This window comes from Cryptomeria japonica, chromosome 2 (genome assembly GCF_030272615.1).
Source record: "Cryptomeria japonica chromosome 2, Sugi_1.0, whole genome shotgun sequence".
Taxonomy (NCBI): Eukaryota; Viridiplantae; Streptophyta; class Pinopsida; order Cupressales; family Cupressaceae; genus Cryptomeria; species Cryptomeria japonica.
The window spans coordinates 373,750,205-373,769,526 of record NC_081406.1 but is presented as its reverse complement, the minus strand read 5'-3'; the positions used below and the strand labels follow the sequence as shown (position 1 = coordinate 373,769,526).

The 19,322-nt window shown below is 40.2% G+C and overlaps 1 protein-coding gene across 3 annotated transcripts in view; it reads left to right on the top strand.

Annotated features, from left to right (window-relative positions):
• LOC131050527 (phosphoglycerate kinase, cytosolic) overlaps positions 1-19,322 on the top strand; it is a 298,967-nt gene that overhangs the window by 202,515 nt on the left and 77,130 nt on the right. For all 3 annotated transcript variants that reach the window (XM_057984725.2, XM_057984724.2, XM_057984727.2), the window contains one exon: positions 2,014-2,098. In XM_057984725.2, coding sequence (XP_057840708.1) covers positions 2,014-2,098 — 85 coding nt within the window. The remainder of the gene's footprint in view (positions 1-2,013; positions 2,099-19,322) is intronic.

Below are 19,322 nucleotides of genomic sequence, written 5' to 3'. Positions count from 1 at the left end.
GGGCGGCATTTTGCTAGGAGGAAGGAACTTTGACGTTTTTATGAATTCCATGACGGAGTAGTTTTGGTGCCCTTTGACTTCATAGGGCGGCATTTTGGGTTGGAGATGGAATTCCCTCCGTTTCTTGATTTCCAAGTAACCTTCATTTTGGCGCCCTTCACCCTTGCCTAGGTGGATTTCCATGCTTGTGGAGGAATTTGATGTTTTCTACCAATTCAGGACATATATATATATGAAATATAACATTCTTATACTTTAAGTTATATTGCATATGTATTGACAGGATGTTTGAGAGTGGTTTCAGATCTCTAGGAACTATAATGCAAATTCTAGGTTTTGGAAGATCTTTTAAATTTTCAGACAGTCAAATTCCAGGCCATTTCCGGATCAGAATGACATTTGTGGATTGATGTGAATTTCCAGACTTAGATGATTTTTTCGAGCTTTCCATTCATGGACTGGTTCCCATACTTAACCAAATTTTGATCACACTTGTCTACCTTTTGACTCTTCCGGATTTAGAAATGATCTTCAGGAACATTCAGTCTTCAGCGTCTTCAGGGTTGTTTAGTTTTCAGTGTTTTCCTGTGAAGAACCTGCCAAAAATAGATTTTCCCAAATAGTAAGTGTTTCAAAATGTTAGGGTTTGGACAAAATAGGTCAGGAAAGCACTTACTAAAAATAGTAAGTTTGATTTTTGGCAAAATGAAGACATGCTGGGACTCAGTAAAATCCCTAAAAAATAGGAACTTTCTAAAAATAGAAATTTGCTCCGTTTTCGCTCAAATTTTACTGGGAGGTTCTTCGAAGAGTCCTGATTCCAGTTCTGCATTCAATTTTTTCAAAACCCTAACAGAACCCCTAAAATCTAGGTCTAAGGACAAAACCCTAAAATTGACGAAACAAGCCCTAGACTTCACCAAATTCACTCAAACGAAAAGTAGACTTAAACAAATTGACCCCAAAAACTTGCAAAGCAGAGAAACATAAGAGACTGCTGCGAAATGACCCAAGAACAAAGCCAAAAGACCCCAAAGTCCTAAAAAGTAGAGGGGTCCCCATTTGCAATGGGGCGATGTGTGAAAACGTCACAATAGGATCCAACATCCTCAAGCTGATATAAACTTTGGAAAACCCTCAAAATACAAAGTAACGAAGAATAACAGCAGATCTAAATTATTTATGTTTAGTATGACTCTTGGTAAATCTTACATGCCAAAATATTCAAGTGTGACAGGAAATCTATAGCTTATATTAACATGAACAGCAGATATATCACTAGGACAATTTTTATGCTCAGATCTTATCTATGTAGAGCTGAATAAGGGTGATTTTTTTCTAGGTGGAAAAGCTGATGCTTCAAGTTGGTTTTTGAAATTTATGCCTTATTCTAATTTTTCAGATTTGATTAGTAAACACCAACTAGTATTTGTATTTCATCCAAAAGTTTTACTGTCTCACTTAATCCTAGATAATTTAAGCATAATAATTAAAAAAGATAATATAAAATATGGAGAAAATTACAACAATTGAACATGATAACGTTTTTAAGATATTGAAAATACCAAAGTTTTGCCTAAGCTATTAGGCATGAATTTTTCCCATTTGATCCTTTTTTATTGATGAGTTCTTTTTAAATGGGAATTTAAATGTATAATTGGAATACAAATTTAAATAAGTTAAGGATGGCATGGTTCTGTAATCTTCCCAATCTACACCTAGGGCAACCAAGGCACTTTCAATTTCTTGAAATAAATTACTGACAGTATTGACGATTTGCAATGATTACATTGTTTCACATCTATTATTCTTATAGTTATTTATAGTATGTTGGTTAACCTGTTCTCATTATTTTATCGTTTTACACGATACTCTTCACTAGTATTGACCCGTTTTGTAAACTCAGACGTCAATTTTGAGTCCTGGTAATGAATTTCATTCTTTTCTTATTAGTAATGCTTTATTTACTTATGCAGTCTTTTAGTAATTGTTGAAGAAATTGTTCTGTATCAGGTATTTTGTCTCTACCAATGCCACAACATCATTTTGTTCGATAATTTCTAGCTACCCAGGAGCATTGTATCTTGTTTCTATACAAGTAAGACTTCTTATCTCACAATTTAAATGCCATATATGTACCTGCATTTTATTTATTCCACTGCAAATGTGAAATATTTATAAATTCAAAATCTACAGAATTCACAGACTACTGGAATCTCACTGACTGACTCACCTCTGCTGTTTCAAACATTATATGGAACAAAAATAAATCATATAGGTTTTATATTGTTAAATTCATAAATTTTAGCACAAGATTCACTATCTGAACACAAAGAGAGCATATGGAATGGAACACACCTGCTGTTCACCATTCCTGGGGAATATGTTGATATATTGGTTTTTATTTGTGCAAGTGAAGCCACCAACTTGGTGATAAAACTCTTTTCCATGCTCCTGCCTCAAGACACATAAAAGATCTACAAGTTAAGCATAAACCTTCATCAGCTCAGTAACTCTCAGGAATGTCACTCCTTTGGAGGCTGTAGAATATTTTCATTTCCCACTTGCTTGTTACTAAGTGGTTAGTTGCATGGAAATCCAATAGTCTACAGAATACTTCTTAGCTTCTTGATTTGAAGGAACCATCTCAGATTGCTGCCTCTATATTCTACTTAATGTGATGATAATTAAAAAACTTAAAACACATTTCTCACACAACTTCCCTTTGAGGTCACCAACCATCCCTTTGCAATCATATTTTCAACCTACCATCCTAAGTGTTTCTAGATTATGCCATCTTCCAATGCAAATTTCAGTAGGAGCAGTCTGTGGATTCTAGAGGCTTCCTCTTTGAGTATTAAATGAGGAGGACTATTGATAAGTTGACAAATCTCTGAAGGTGAATTAATTTTTCCCCATCTCATTTAAACAATGTAATTTGCTTTCATAGGGCATTTATTTGATGGCCTTAGTTGGCATTTATGCAATAATGAACTTGAATTAGATTTCTATCCATCTCCATATAGGCATATCTTCAATTAAGAAGACTGATCAGCCCAAGAAAAGCTATAGTTGACAGTGAACATCTTGGAAGCTATCCTTCTGCCTCTTTCTGAATATCTTTACTGTCACTTAATTTTAATTACTTGTTTTTGGTCCCATATAATGGAATGATTACCACCTACTCAATATAGGCTAGATTTTGAGTCTTCTGAATTGCATTATCTAAGGCCTTGAATACCATTGAGAAACCTGTGATTGGTGAAATCCCATACATTGCTTGCTAAAAGGAAATTGATGCCGATTTTGCCTGTATCCACAAACAAACAAAGAATCCCATGTTCAAGAAATTAATACATCAAAAGTCACCTGTCAGTCATGCAGAAATGATAGATAGAAGCCTGTTATGTTCCCCTCCATAATGTCTTTGCTAAGATAGATTCCCTAAATGGAACTTTCAAAAAATTATGTTTCACTTTACATAGCCACTGCCTAATCCAAATCATTTTTGACATATACCTCTGTTTTTTGACAAAGTTGTTGTTTATGGGCATTTTATACTCACAACAAGTATGGGAACATAGTTTCAATAATGAAATTAACTTCATCTCATTTTATGCTTTTAAAACAAAAACCCTTGCACACTTTGCCAGCCTCCCGTATATGTTTCATTCACCGATTCAATAATTAGAGACTTAAACACATATGTAGTCCAAAAGAAAAGAAGGAAATATATTAAAATGAACAATTTTGACTATCATTTGAAATAAAAGAAAGAACTGAAAGAAGGATAAAAGGTTCTAGAAGAAAAGGAGATGCTTTAAACGATCATTCAATTCCAAAGTGAAATCTATAAATATTTCAATAGAATTTCACATTAACCTCCTTTTAGCAAAAATAATACTACATAGTTTAGTTAAAAGTGGTGTAATGTTTAGTGGATATTCTGAGTTTTAATCTTCAATAAAATGTCTAAGATAACCCCATATAATATGCATCACCAAAATTGCTACGGCACATATTAAAACTTAACACCAATCAATCCATGATAGTCTATCTCCTATGTCATCTTTTACCTTTTGATCTATTTTTTTATAAAGATTCTGGAAAATGGTATCAATAACTACTAATATGTATTCAAACATAATATGTTTTTTTCCAACCCCTTCAAATCAGGTGGAAAACAAAATAAATAGTCTTAGGTGGGTCATGTCATACCAATAGCTTTATAATTGTAAAATAATATTACAATAAACAAGGAATTATTATAAAAGTAAATTCAAGAGGAAAGCACAATTTTTCCTCTAGTTGACTACTAACATGTAATGTCCCCATTTCGGTCCATTCCAACATTCTTTGTAATGTATCCAATTTCGGCCATTCCTGCATCTATGGTAGTTTTGATTTTCTTGGAGGGGGAGATCCTTATCAATTTGAAGTCCGGGTTTTGGCATTGAGTTATGGGGATTGTATTGATTTTGTTTGTCTTTAGAGAGTAATTTGGTCATTTTTACTGTGCTCCAAATTTTTTGGAGGAATATGCTATTTTTTGAAAGCATCTCTTTTTAGTAAGTCAGGATTCTGGTGAACTCTTGAGTATGTCGATGCTTTCAGATTTCACTTTTAGATTGATTTTGCATATTTCATACACTTGGTTGTCTGGGGAATAATTAATAAATTAAATAATTAAATTTTAAGGTTGTACACAAAGTATATTAAAAGACAAATTAATGATTTATAAAGTGACTTAGTGTCGGAAATGTTAAATATTCAAATAAAGTCACCTTTTGGAGCAATAAGGATTATTATTATTAGAAAGTGATTTTAAATTGTAATTTCTGCAAAATAGTTGGGAAGATTATAAAAGAGAGCTGAGGAGGCTCATTTGAGCATTCTATAGATTGTTTTTTTCTCTTTGGAGATTTGAATTTGTGATCAAATTCCTTCTAATGGGATGAAAACCCCAATGGATGTGTGTCGGACGAAAATCCAAAAGGCTGAAATTGTGGACAAAAACCCTCACCCTTCATTAGAGCGGTTCCAACAGGGATCAACAGTGTGTTGAAGATTTTGAAAATGGGCACAAACAACCTCATTTTGTTTGTGCAAAAAATATTTTGCAGGTGGATCCACTCAGGTTTCACACTTGGTTTTAAAAGTTTGAAGGATTTTGAATTCTGTTAAATCTTGTGAACAAGACAAATTTCTAAGTTATAGATAATTGAAGAATTTAAAGAGTTTTCCAAGAAGAAATGGGATGCCTTGTGTGGGTGTAATGTCCCCATTTTTGCACCCCCCTTAGTGCGAGTGTTTTTAGCATGGCAGTGGTTCCCGTAGGCTAATACAGTGGATAGGGAACCCATCCAAGGACTGGTGGACCTTGCAGGGGGTTTTGTTTGGTGTTTTAGGAGCTCAGAGCTGACTTCCTATTTTTTAGGAGGTATTGCTATTTTTAGGCGTCACCAGTTGGCCCATCTGTTGTCAATTTTAGAGGCCAGGAGATGATTATGAATAGATATTTAAATATTAAAGTTAATATAAAGTTAACTTTAATGTTTAATTCAAATAAATTAAAGTTACTTTATTATAAAGTGACTTTGTAAAACTAAGTGACTTACTAAACAAATTATAAAGTTACTTTATAAAATAATAATAAAGTGACTATAAAATCACATAAATTGTCAATAAAATGGCGGCCACTTTGGAGAAGTTTAATAAAATCAATAAAATAATAAATTAATGATTTGTGTGTGGGTTTTGAGGAGAATATAAAAGTTAATTTTGGAGAGCTATTATTTCATTATTCTTGAACGCACAAATTTGGAGCTTGAGGAGAAACAAGGGTTTCTAGAGAACTTTCAATCTTTGAGAATCAAATCTCTCATAGATTCGTGTGTCTGCAAGTGTGAGAGATCACCCAAGGACATCACTACAGGTTGTCTCACTCTAAGGTTTCATTTGAGCTTTCAAACACATATTTCGGTAGAGGATTCAGAGAATTTTTAAAAGTTGTATTTGAGCTTTCAAATACAGATTCTGGTGGAGGATTCAAAGAATTTTAAGAGGTTGCATTTCAGCTTTCTGTTGTCCTCATTTTTGGATTCTCAAAAATGTGACAACCCCTACAAATTTTTGCCTAAAAAGTGTCATTTTTGTCTCCAATGCACGTTTTACGACGTACAAAACTCACATTTGATAATGTCAAATCATTGCGGGGTGTCTTTGCTATCATTGTCCAAGTTTTGGTGAGTTTTGGTCTTCCTTTTCCTAGCTTTCTTTGCAATTTCGGGTTTTAGAACAGTCACTGCAAGTTGAAGATTTTACTCTGTGGCACGCTTCCCAAGGCATAATTTTGATAAACCCTTGGACTGGTTTAATCCTCAGTCCATCCTTGAACCACGCTTCCCAAGGCATGAGTTGGTTGCTCTCAAAAGGCAAATAGCTCAAGGTGTATTCTCTTCCCCTTATGAAGACATTCCAAGGAGGCCATACCCAAATATTACTCCTAGTTATGTATCTGAAAATCAAGATAAGCTTCCTTCATCACCAGAAGGGTTTTCTCTTGAGGCACCACCAAAAAATGCAGCAGTGGAAGATTCTGAATTTGAACAAAGTGATCTTGCTGGTCTCTTCCAAGAAGATGAGGAAGCAAATGTAACTTGGGACTCTCAAATCTGGTTTATGCAGTTCCAGAAAGTTGATGAACAAAAAGAATGGACCATGTCGGATACCATGGACAATTCACAACAAGAGGTTGAATGCCACTCTTCTAAGGTGCTGGTAAAAGAGGACAATCATGTCATGGGATGTGAAAAGATGGTTTATGAACATAAAGACAATTCTATTTTGAATTTTGGAAAGTTTGATGAGAGTTGTCATGAAGTAAATTTCCTCTCTCCTATTCAAAAGAGTGTTGACGTGTCTGAAGTCGCATTGCTGCAAACTCCATACGGCCAACGCAGAATAGAATAAACTCGCTGAGTATCCTATCCTCTCTTGAGATAAGGAAATCCCTATTGCTATTTTTTTCGTTTGATCAAAGGGGACAACCTCAAGGTTTCATTTGTCAGGTCTTGACTGTGGAATTGCTCAGTGGTTTGATGTGTTTTTCGCTGGAAACACAAGGGGACTTATGGTAGGATAGGTAATTGTTGGATGAGTTCCCCAAAACTTTAATGGTCTTACTTATCAAATGGTTTAAGTTGAGTTGATACTGTCTTCAAAAGGACTGCGGATTCTCTTGATAAAAAAAGGGAAAAAAGGGAAGGATAGGGAGAGAGAGAGAGCTACAAAAAACATAAATTTTAACTAAGATAGCAAATTTAGTAAACAGACGGACACCTCCAAATAACTAAATTAAGCATTACCAGCCATTTAAGCACAATACTTGCATCAATCTAGTGCAATCTTCAAAGGAAAATTGGATTTTCATGTTATCAAATACAACATCAGAATTTTGACATTCATTCAGTGAGCATTCAACAACCGAACTAAGCATGTGAAAGGTTCAGATTAACCATGCAAAAGGAAAGACAATCAGTCATTCCCTAATGGTATGAACAGCGAGGATTCTATCAGATATTTACTTAGAAAATGCTATATAAAGGAAAGAAGCATAACTGAAAAATTCTAAATTAATGAAGAAAGAGACCATGCACTCACAAGGAAACTTGAAACAATCTTAACTTTGCATTAAATCCTGTAAATTTCACCAAAGCTTTAGCAACAATCCAAGAACTTCTTACAAAATGAGGGAAAACCAGTCCCTTAAATAGGCTTCAAAAATGGATGGATGGCCAAGATCTAATCTAAACAAGTGGCCCAGATTCATCTGTAAAACATGGCTGCCCATACCCATAAATGGGAGGCAAATATCAACAACCACCCCAAACGGAGTAATAACTACCCAAAAAGGTAAGTAGAACATATCCAAAAATAATCCAAAAAGGTGCATACATAAAGTTTTACATTTTAGTTGACTTGGAAGTCAAACATGACTTTTTGGCCAAAAAGTGCATTTTCAAGATTTAAAAGGGAAAAACACTTTCTAGGAAAGCACTTTCTCTTTTCCATTTGTAGATTCCTTTTCCAAGAACTCATCTTCACTATGCAAATATTCTTGCCAAAGATCACGACCTGCCGCACGCTCCTCACGAACATACTCCTGGAACCTGATGCATAATTGGAATAGCAGACTGAATGGAGGCATAGGAGGATGACGAATTTTATATTGCATGCCCTCGAGATATTGGTCCACGTGCTTCAAACCATCCTTCCAACTGGAACGATTATGCTCAAAGCACAACATGTCTGACTGGAATTGACCAACAAAACTTAGGTCCTTAACCGAATAGGTGATGCTATCCGTCCCTAGTCTTTCTTCCCAGTCTGACCGTATCACTTTATCGGACAAGGCATTTTGCCATTCCGAGACCATTGATCGGAGGATCATTTTGCGGAGTTCTTGCATGGTGTTCAGAATTGTCTCGCACGCATCGTGTTCTTTATCAATGATTTCTCTTGTGTCATTCTTCATGGTGATAGTCCAGTACCATTCCTTAAGAGTGCTGATGTTATAAGGATCTAGGATGGTGGGTAATGTAGGAATCTGTACATGGGTCCAGAAGAGAGCTCTCATGAGGGGAAGAGTAGTGGCAGCCACTTCATGCATTCTAAGGGATTCCCTATTTACCTCTAATAACCAGACCAGGGTGGTCTCTCGATGGAGGGCCATCTCTTTTACTTCTTCGAGGATTCGTTCTCCCCTCCCTTTGATGCCTTGTATCCATTCCTTGACGGCCCTTGCAGTATCCCATACTCCTTCAAATTTTGTTGTGGTCCTCTGTGCCAATGTTGTCGGGGGAATGTGGGATTCGGAAGCATTGTGTAATGGTCTCAGGAGTTGATCAATGTATCCCTCGGCCTGCTCAGCACGAGCTCGATACATGTCCTTTTCAGCTGTTATCTCTTCAAGTTGCCTGAGCATGTTCTGTACTGAATCCTTGAATTCCCCATTTTCCTGTTCCTTAGTGGCTCATCCGATGGGGATGGTCGTGATGCTATCATCTGCCAGTGTAATCTGATCTGCTGGCTTGCCTACAAGCGGGGTGGCGATGTGAAGAGTGCGGTTCCTTTTCTCATCTTTGGTCATCCTAGAATATGCCTTGGGCTTTTTCTTCCCCTTGGCTTTAGCTTGATCTATACGTGAGAAGATCTCCTCCAAATCGATAGGGGGTTTGGTGGCGGCCATGCCTTGGGCTCTGGCAATTAACCATTCCTGAGGTACAGTCTGGGCTGATGCTACGGTTTAATTTTCATTCTGTTCTTTGATGTTTTCAGCCATCTCACCACAAATTTGTAGTTGTTCCGTTACCGGAGGAGTGGAGGAGGTGTCAAGCTCTTTGCTTGCAGCAGAGTTTTCTCCTACTTCATTGAACAATTGTCTGATGCCTTTGTGTGATGGTATCTCTTCAGTCTTTTCAAGCTCGTGGGTCTCCTCTGTCTTTCGCTCTCCTTCAATGGTAGAGTCATCTTTGGCAGTGTTATGAAGCAGCAGTTCATGGCGACTCTGTTGGGTGGGTTCATGCACTTCGATCCCCTAGATGAATGGAATTTCTCCTTCCTCAATTTGGTTATCCGGCTCGGCTGATTCAATAGCTCTTAGCTCGACTTCTAACATGGCGAGTGCGGGAGGTTCATCAGCTCCAAATGCATCAATATTACTTTGGGAAGGAGGAGCAGGTATATAATCCAATTCTACTACATCGTCGGACGAACTGGGGTCCTTTGACGATGAAGTGACCTCTGGCCTCCTAATGGGAATCTTTTCCCTTCTTGTTCTCTTGGACGTTCGAGTCCCTCTGCAAGCCTTAGCCTTCTTTCTCTTCTCAGGTTTCTCAATTTCTTCTCTGGGTGCACTGGAAGTTCCCTCATCTTCGGAAGATTGAGAATCAAGGCTACCCATTAGGTGGTAGGTGAACTAGACTCCTTCATGAATTAGTCGCTCAATCTGCTGATGCAACCATTGGTCTATATATCTTGCTGGGGCTGCCATGACTGCCTCAAAATCAGTGATCGGGTCCTGTGACCAATCAACGCCCGGCAAAAGATGCCTTCCCGCCTCGAATTCTCGGACCTGCAGACAATTCCCTGAATCTGCGAGTTGATCTGGGACTCGGCGGTATTCAAAGAGTCGCATCTGCTGCACACTCAGCCTAGAATATTCACGCCTTCAAACCTCATAGTCATCAGAGCAGTTTTTCCAATAATCTTCAACTGATTCCTTTGCTCTGTACCGCCTGCCATAGGCTCTCTTTGCTAGATTATCGTGATCAAAGCATTTCCCTGGAAAATGCTCTTGTAGGCCATAGGAGGCCAACTCTACGAAGGATTCCTTTGCTAGGGTGGGGGTCTTCAGATGGAAATCTTGGTTGCCTATAATCATGGGGAACGTGAATCCAGCCTGCTTGCTGTCTCTGAGTAAGATGCCGAACGAACGTGACTGCCTTGCGACCTCCATAAGAACTATCTTGTCGGTTGGGTACCGTGGAAGTCAGAGAGGGGTACCATCAAAGCTAGCTATCCGGATATAGGAGAACCTTGGGAACTGGATGAACCAGGCCCCGTATCTCTGTACTAGAATACTAGCTTGCTCCGAGAGCCTTATCTGTAACCCTCCCTGCATAAGCCTGACCAAGCACATTGTGAAGGCATCATTGATGCGGTCATACTAGCGAACTGCATAAGTCGGGCTGTTCTTTTCCCTCTGAGCTATATCCTGATAGTGAAGCTGTGGGTAACAATCATATACCTTCACCTGACCAGGCCCATTCCCGATTTCTCCTTTCATTAGTAAACCTGGCAGTGGCTGGTTCTTGGCGAACGTGTAGACCAAATAAGAGGTCATAGTGAAGTACTTTTTGCTCTCGAGTTCAATTAGCTGAGTGTGGATGTTGTCGCTTATAATCTGGGCCCAGTCAAACTTAGACTTCCCAGTGAAAACTTGCTCTGTGAAATAAAACATCCACTCTTCAAAGTAGTTGGATTTAGGAAGTTCCATAACCCTGCTAAGCAATGTGACCATGTCCCCATGCTCATTGTGAAAGTCACTTCTTGGGGTCTTTTTCCCAATCCTGACGCTTGGAGGTCTTCTCTTCCTGTACCACTCTTCGTTGATCAGGGTTATGCATCTGGCAAGATTCATATCATATGCCCCCTGTGCTTCATCTATATTTGTGGCCGTGGGATTGTTCGGGAAGGGAATGTCGAATGCGTCGCCAATGGCCTCAGGACTGAAGTTAGCGAGGGTAATGTTCTCGAGGAGCACCAATTTGGAACCTGGTTGATAATGTCGGGCAGCCTCTACCACTAACTCACAGTTCTGCACTGCTGGATGAAATCCCGCCGCTTGGGTGATGCCACTTTCCATCATCTGCCTAGGCCTGCCGTAGGCATTAGGGGAGAAGACTCGGCTCCTAAAATCTTGGATATCGATATGGCCTAGGTCAGTATCATGGACATTGTCCAAACACTCTAAACTTTTGACTCCCTCAATCCCCCTCTTTGATACTGGTACTTCATCCTTTCGACCTTGCGAGGAATATCTGGCTTAGATGCTCGCGATGTCTCGGCTGTAGCGGGCGTCTTTGATGATTCCACCACCGATTTAGGCATTTATCCTGCACAGTCGGACGTGGATTACGAGGCGATATAAAAGAAGTAAGGCGGGTTAGGTAGAGAATATGCCAGCATTCAAGGATTACTTCAAAAATTAGATTGGAAACAAAGTGATATTGCTAGCTAAAAGCTTGATTGATTTAAACCAAAGTATTTATGAAGCTTTTGATCGCAAATTTACAATTAAGCATTTTCGGGATTAATTTTCGAAAGGGACAAAGCTCGAAAAATTTTCCTAAGTTTGAAAATACAATTTCTAGCTGATCCTTAGGAGCAAATTCTAATTTCGATTGCTTTGCATGACGCTTTAATAATCGGAAAAAAGATGCGAATTTTGAAGATTTAAGCACTTTAATCAATTTTGCACAAACATGCATCCAATTTGTAAATATTTCAGACGATCAACAGAGGTAGAGCGTACTTACCTAGTAAAAATGGACGACGAGCAATTGCTCGTCTTACTGTGCAAAAATGGATGGATAGTTCTGCAAATTTTGAAATCCAACAGTTATCTCTCTAATTCAAATTTTCGCGGCTGCGGTTGGAAAAGAATTTGCAATTTTGAGTTTTAGGCTAAGCGATGTTCACCTTAGACGAAATGGCAATCTGAACTTGAATGTTTGGAAGGGTTTATGTCAACGTTTTACTTTTGATGCAAATCGTGCGAAATTGGCTCCACCTTTTCAACCCTACGCGATCCTCTCTCACGCGAACTTCGGTGGTATGGGGCGATTTTTGCAGACTCTAAACTTCACATCTCCATCTTCTAAATTGCGAACTTTGCGTTTTATTGCCTATTGCACCCTCTGCGCTGTGATTTTCGGAGAAATGGGATACTTTGCCAATCTCGAATCCCTTATATTTGCCCTATACGTGTTGCGACTTTGGGCTCTATGGTGAATTTCGGACCTTTTGAGGTTTTTGCAAACAATGCGAACTTTGCGAAGTTCGTGGTCATTTCCTGTTTTGGACCATTTGGTGACTTCGCCAATTTTTTCCCTCTTTGCTTTCTCACGCACCTCTCCCAAATCGTGAACTTCGATTATATGAAGGCCCTTTGAAACTTAAACTGCATTTTTACCTTGGGGAATTTCGGCGTTTTTATCTTTTTCGGACTTTTTAAACACTTTGGCAATTTCGAATTTTTCCGACCATGTTGGGCTTTTTGCCAACTTTTGTGAATTTCAGACCTTTTGAGGTTTTTGTCAACTTAAAGTGAATTTTGGACCTTTTGAGATTTTTGTCAACTTTTGCGAATTTTGAAAATTTAACCCCAGGGTCCGAAATTCGGTCCTCTGGGCGATTTCGGCAACTTTTAGCATTTTCGGACCTTAGGCCAATTTTGCCAACTTAAAGTGAATTTTGGACCTTTTGAGGTTTCTGTCAACTTTTGCGAATTTTGAAAATTTAACCCCAAGGTCCGAAATTCGGCCCTCTGGGCGATTTCGGCAACTTTTAGCATTTTCGGACCTTAGGCCAATTTTGCCAACTTTTAACTTTTCTCTAAGTTTGACCTGAGAGTCCGAAATTCGCCCCTCCTGGGCATTTGGGCGATGTTGTCGACCTTGGCATTTTGCAAAGAAATTCGCTCCTCGTTCTCCAGCTGGCAGAAATCGTCATTCATTCAAATCTTGTAAATTCCGTAAAAACAAAACCTCATGCAATCTATCTCATCGCTCTTACGCGAAAAAGGCAACTTTGGGTCGTCATGTGACCTTCAGACACGCTGTCCTTTGCTTGGCGGGCTTCGCCAACCTCTATCATCTTGCGCCTATTCAAGGCGATTTCACAATTTTGAACAATCTCTTGGAATTCGCACTCGAGGGCTCAACTGACCTAATGGAATCACTGGCTTCTTTTGCTAACAATGCTGTCTTACGGATTGAACGCAGGCTCGCTCGAAAGGACACGAGAGGCTCTGCGCGAAACTCAACAGGGCGAAGACGAAAGGCTCAAAAAAAGGGGAAGGGAGACCTTGTCGGCGACAGGGAGCGTGTGCATTGCACAACAAATGGCGACTCTGCTAGAGAAATGCTCCCAGTCATTTCGGGGACGCAAGTCCGGATCGAACCCAGTATCTCTGGTTAACCACCACGATTCAGACGAGAAAAGGAGAAAAGGCCTTTCAAAACGAGATAGTGTCAAGGGTCAAATCGAATCACACGCAAATCAGATTAACTAGTGTGTGCAAGTGGAGTTTATTCCAGCCTAGAAAAAGTTGAGGCATCAATGTTTCACAGTGTCGAGATGCCCAGCGAGCTGATACTTCAAAAGCAACCTAGATAGAGCCCCGCTGCCAGCGAGCATTCATAGCCCCGACGGAGTTATCACCCATTAGCTCACAGAGATTGCTCTGTTTCTGGCAAGAAAGTTTTACCTTTTTGCTCTGTACTGGCAGAGATGCCTGCATTCCCATTTGGCAATCTTATGCTTGGTATCAAATTGATTTCGAAGTTCTTTGCTCTTGATTCTTTTCTCTCTTTTCTTTTCTTTTGGCATAGTAGGCAGTGAAGCCTACGAGGGATTGAGCGTAACAGTGGTCGCTGAAGCATAGCCTCGGACCTTTCATCGATGTAGTGCCCCTTTGATTAACAACTGATTGCATGCAATTTTAAAATGTGTTTGTGCAGTAATCACAATATCAGGGATAGGCTTTGACAAAAATAAGATCTTGCTGAGAAAGGTCATCTAGATTAATCCGACCTCATCATGGGGTGCTCCATCAATCAAGAGTCCCCCCTCGAACTTGGATCCTTGAAGTAGAAGGTTACAGAAATCCAGAGTCGCACCAAAATTGTATACGGCATAAGCTTCCTTTCAAAATTGACAGGGGTCCCAAAACAAAACAGGAAACGGAAACTAAGCTAAAACAGGAAACCGAAACTAAACTAAAACAGGAAACGAAAAGCTAAACTATTATATACAGGGGAAAGGCTTCGAGAAACCTAAGGCTGGAAATAATGCTTGAGGAATTGACCATTCACAGGCAAGGGGACGTCCTCACCTATTAGGGTCCTGATTCGAAATGCATTCTCTCCCAAAATTTCAAAAATCTGGAAAGGACCGAGCCACAGATTATCAAATTTGTCGTGCTCTCCTTTCCGCTCATGAGCTTTGTCCCAACAAAGGACAAGGTTAGAAATGTGGAAGGCCTTTACTTTCGCCCTTTTGTCGAACCAACGCTTGACCACTTCTTGGTGTTTAGCAAAATTATCTATGGCGTTGTCTCTCTTTTCTTCCAAATATAACAGTTGGGACAACCTGGCTTCTACAGCGCTGTCGATTCCTAAATACTCTTTCATAAATTGCAAGGTTGGTATTCTCAATTGTATAGGAAAGATGGGGTCAAGGCCATATACCAAATGGTATGGTGAAGTTCCAATGGCAGCCTTACATCTGGTGGGGTCTGCCTAGAGGGCAAATCGGAATTGGGTGTGCCAATCTTTCAGATTCTTGTCTAGAAATTTTTTGATCACTTGCAGCAGGTTCTTGTTAGTGGATTTTGCTAAACCGTTACCTTGGGGATAGTAGTTAGATGAAAATTTTAATGTAATCCCGTAATCAAAGGCCCAATTTGAAAATTTTAATGATGCAAATGCAGAGTCGTTATCACAGACTAAAGCATGAGGACAACCAAAACGTGTGATAATGTTTTCTTCTAAGAATTTAATAACAGCATCAGCATCGCATTGCTTCAAAGATTGAGCTTTAGACCACCTCATATAATAATCAGAAGCGGTTAGAATGTACCTGTGTTGCACAGAGGAGGGCGGGTTGATCGTACCTATGAAGTCGAGCGCCCACTGGCCGAACGGTTTTACCTCTGTGACTAGTCGGAGTGGCATGGTTGGGGTTGGCTCCTTAGTTGCGGATACTTGGCAAACGTGGCAGATCTTCACATGTTCATGGGTGTCCCGGAATAAGGTAGGCCAATAATAGCCTGCCCTGAGGATTTGGTGGGATGTTGCTAAGCCTGACCCATGGCCTGTCCCAAACTTAGCATGGAACTACTCTATGATTTGGCGTGCTTCATCTCTGTTTACGCATCTTAAGTAGATGCCCTCGTGGTTCTTTCGATACAAGACCGCACCTTGCAGCATGAAACGGCTGCTCTTCATCCTCAGTGCCCTTTTCTGTACTGGGTTAAGGTGTGATGGACATTTTTGATTAAGAAGATAGAAGGTTATGTCATCATACCACTCGTCTAGCGAGACTTGTTCAATCAGGTATTGCTGATGTACGATTCCTGAGCATTCGGATGCGAGAGTCTACGTCAAAGCTTGACCCCGTACTAGCATCACGGGCTAGATTTCAATGTCATACTTTTGGATGATGGTCACCCATTCGCCTCTCCTTTCACCTAGCTCATTCTGCATCAATAATGTCTTTACTGCAACATCCGGCACTATGGCATATATCTTACTCCTTAGTATATAATGCCGGAATTTCCTGATAGCTTTGATTAGTGCATGAGCTTGCTTCTCAATATTTGGGTATCTCAATTAAGCTTCTTTCAGCAGAGTGCTCATGAATGCTATCAGGTGTTCTCCCTCTTCTTCCTTTCGCTGAGTCAGAATTGCTGCACAGGTGTGTTCAGAAGCGAAAGAATATATATAGAATGGCCTTAGGTAGTCTGGGCTTACCAAAACTGGCACCTGGACGATAGCTTGTTTGATCTCTTCAAATGCCCTCTCGGTTTCTAGGGTCCACTCTATCTTAGCGTCTTTCTTGAGCATGTCATTGAGCGGGCGAACTATTTCAGCAAATCCAGTTATAAATTTTCTGACAATTTATCTTCCCGAAGTATGACTTAAGTTCCTTTTTGCTTTCGGGTAGATTGATTTGCAATATGGCTGTGATTCTATCAGGATCAATCGAGATCCCCCTTTCTGAAATAACATGGCTGGAAGTTTACCTTCGATCACGCCAAACATACATTTCTTGGGATTTAGAGATATCCCAAATTGGCGACAGCGCTGAAAAACTTTTCGTAGATCATTCACATGATCCACCCTTTGCTTGGAGAAAACGGTCAAATCATCCATATAGATAATGATGCACCGGCCTACAAGGTCCTTAAATGCAATTTCCATGGCACGCTGAAATGTATCTCCTGCGTTGATCAAACCAAAAGGCATTCTTCTATAAGCAAATATTCCCCACTTGTTGGTGAATGCGGTCTTCAGTCGGTCTTCATACTCGACCATTACTTGGTTGTACCCGAAATAACCGTCTAGGAAAGACATCATGTGGGATCCATTGACCATTTGCAGGACTTCATCAAGTGAAGGCAGCGGGTAGTTGTCCTTTTCTGATGCTCTATTTAAATTACGGAAGTCGACACACAATCTGATTTCACCGCTCTTTTTCCTCACAGGAACTAGTTTAGCGACCCAGGTGGAATGTCGTACTGGAAAGATGATGCGAGTAGCCAGTAATTTTTTTACTTCTTGATAGGTTAAAGGTTCGAGGAGGGCATTCACTGGCCGCTGCCTCTATCTGAAAGGTTTTGAGTCCGGCTTAAGGGGTATGGTATGAGTTATCATTGAAGTGTCATAAGTTTTGAAATCCTCATACCCCCAAGCGATGATATCTGGGAACTCTCTCATGTTCTTGAGGATTCCGTCTCTTTCCTGAGATGTACATACCTTGCCAATCAACACGTTCTTTTGATTTTCTTGTGTGCCAACGTTGATCTTATCGCAGGCGCCTCCCACGGAAGTACCCTCCTTGCGAGATTTGAGCTGGTCCCACTCGAAGATTCTTTCTAACTGGACCATATCCCTGGGGATGGTATTTGTCTTGAGATTCAAGACTCCTTCTATGTCGATCTCGGCTTCTTGAGGTTCTTCCTCGTCAATAATCTGTGTCGCAAACACATCTAAGCTTGTAATAAAATCAATGATGTGCTTATCATCATCGAACACCTGAAAATTAGTGACATTGTCCGGAACAGATGGGACTGATGTTAACTCCACTGTGAAATTTTTTAAACTTTGCATTGACAGAGGCTCGAGCGTACTTGCGGCCTGTGCCAATGAATTAGCAACTTGATTCTGTGATCTGAATATGGCTTTGATGTTGAAAGCATCAAAACTCTCAATTATATCCCACACCCGATTGCGATAAATGCTGAGTCTCTTGTCATGGTAGGTGTATTGTTTTCGAACTTGCCGGACTACCACTTCGGAATCTCTGAAACAATGCAGGATCCGAGCTCCTTTCTTGATGGCTAGCAGCAAACCATGAATCAAAGATTCATACTCTGCTATGTTATTAGTACAATGAAACTGTAGTCGGTAGGAGGCCAAATAGGTTTCACCGGTAGGGCTTATCAGTTCTACCCCTGCTCCAGCTCCTCGCTTGGACTTTGAACCATCAAACCTTACAGTCCAAGTCTGATTCAGGTCGAGAAACTTACTAGTTGTGGTTCCTGGGCCCGTTACTTCATTTTTTTCTTGTTCAGGGGGTCTTCTTTCAGGAATCTCGAAAAAAGCGGCGTTTTCTGGCCTAAGAGTATGGGTTTGCAGCACCTCTGAATGTCTCTTCCATACTTGATTCAAAGTTGTTCTGCATAATGAACATGTTATTTCTGAATGGGCGGCATTATGGACTCTGCACCAGCCGGTTAAAAGAAAATCCTTAATAGAATCTTGATGGCTTAGATGCTGCATCTGCTCCGTGTATTTGCAGAAAAACTCTTTAAAGATGCTGAACAACTCATTTTCCTTTGATGACGGGATCTCTTTATCATAATTCTCTGCAATTCCTTCCAGATTTTGGACTGAATTTGAGCATTGTACCAACAAAACTTCGTTTGTTGAGTTAGTGTGAGCCCTGTAAGTGCCCATATCAGATTCCAGAAACAAGGTCTCATTGGCCTAGTTATATTCGGTGATCATCAGTTTAAGCCTAGGTTCGGACTCAATCCGGATTTGATTCGCTACCCCTCTCCATGGTAGCCACATATGAGTGAAACTGGAATGCAGCCAACCGTTAAGGACGCGGGTCCAGTCTCGGCTAAGCAACATGCCATATGCTCCCAGGATGTCTACTACTTGGATATCAATATACATCTGGATACGCGGATCTGCTGTCAACTGCATGTGTATATTGTTCAACTCCCCCACTACTGTCACTTCAGATTTATCTAATTGGGTAACCTTTCGGTTAGTCTTGGTGGGCGTTAGGCCTAGAGCGGTGCACACTGATAGACACATAACATTAGCTGAAGCTCCTGAATCTATTAGACAATTGTGCAAGTTCTTACCAAAGATTCTGAGAGTTAGTAGGAAAGGTGGGGGTTCTAGCTTTTCAGTAAACAAATTGATAGTAGGCTCTGATGGCAGAGTGTCATTGTTCATGATTGAGATGTCCTGAGTTCTTCCTCGTGCACGCACTCCAAAACCAATTTCCATAGGTTGATCATTTGAGAACTTAGGCGGTGCAGCATAATTTACTGTTGCCCCCCTAGGATTTGTTAGTGCTCTTACCTCATTGCTGACCCTCTGGGGCTTCCCTGGTGGTACTCTCGGTCCGGAGTTCTCATCGGTCCCTTTGGACTGAACTGGCGAGGGTTCCTTAAGGCTGCCCAAGACCATGTCCCTAACTTCGGAAACTTTCATCAGTTTAGCAGGGGATAAGCT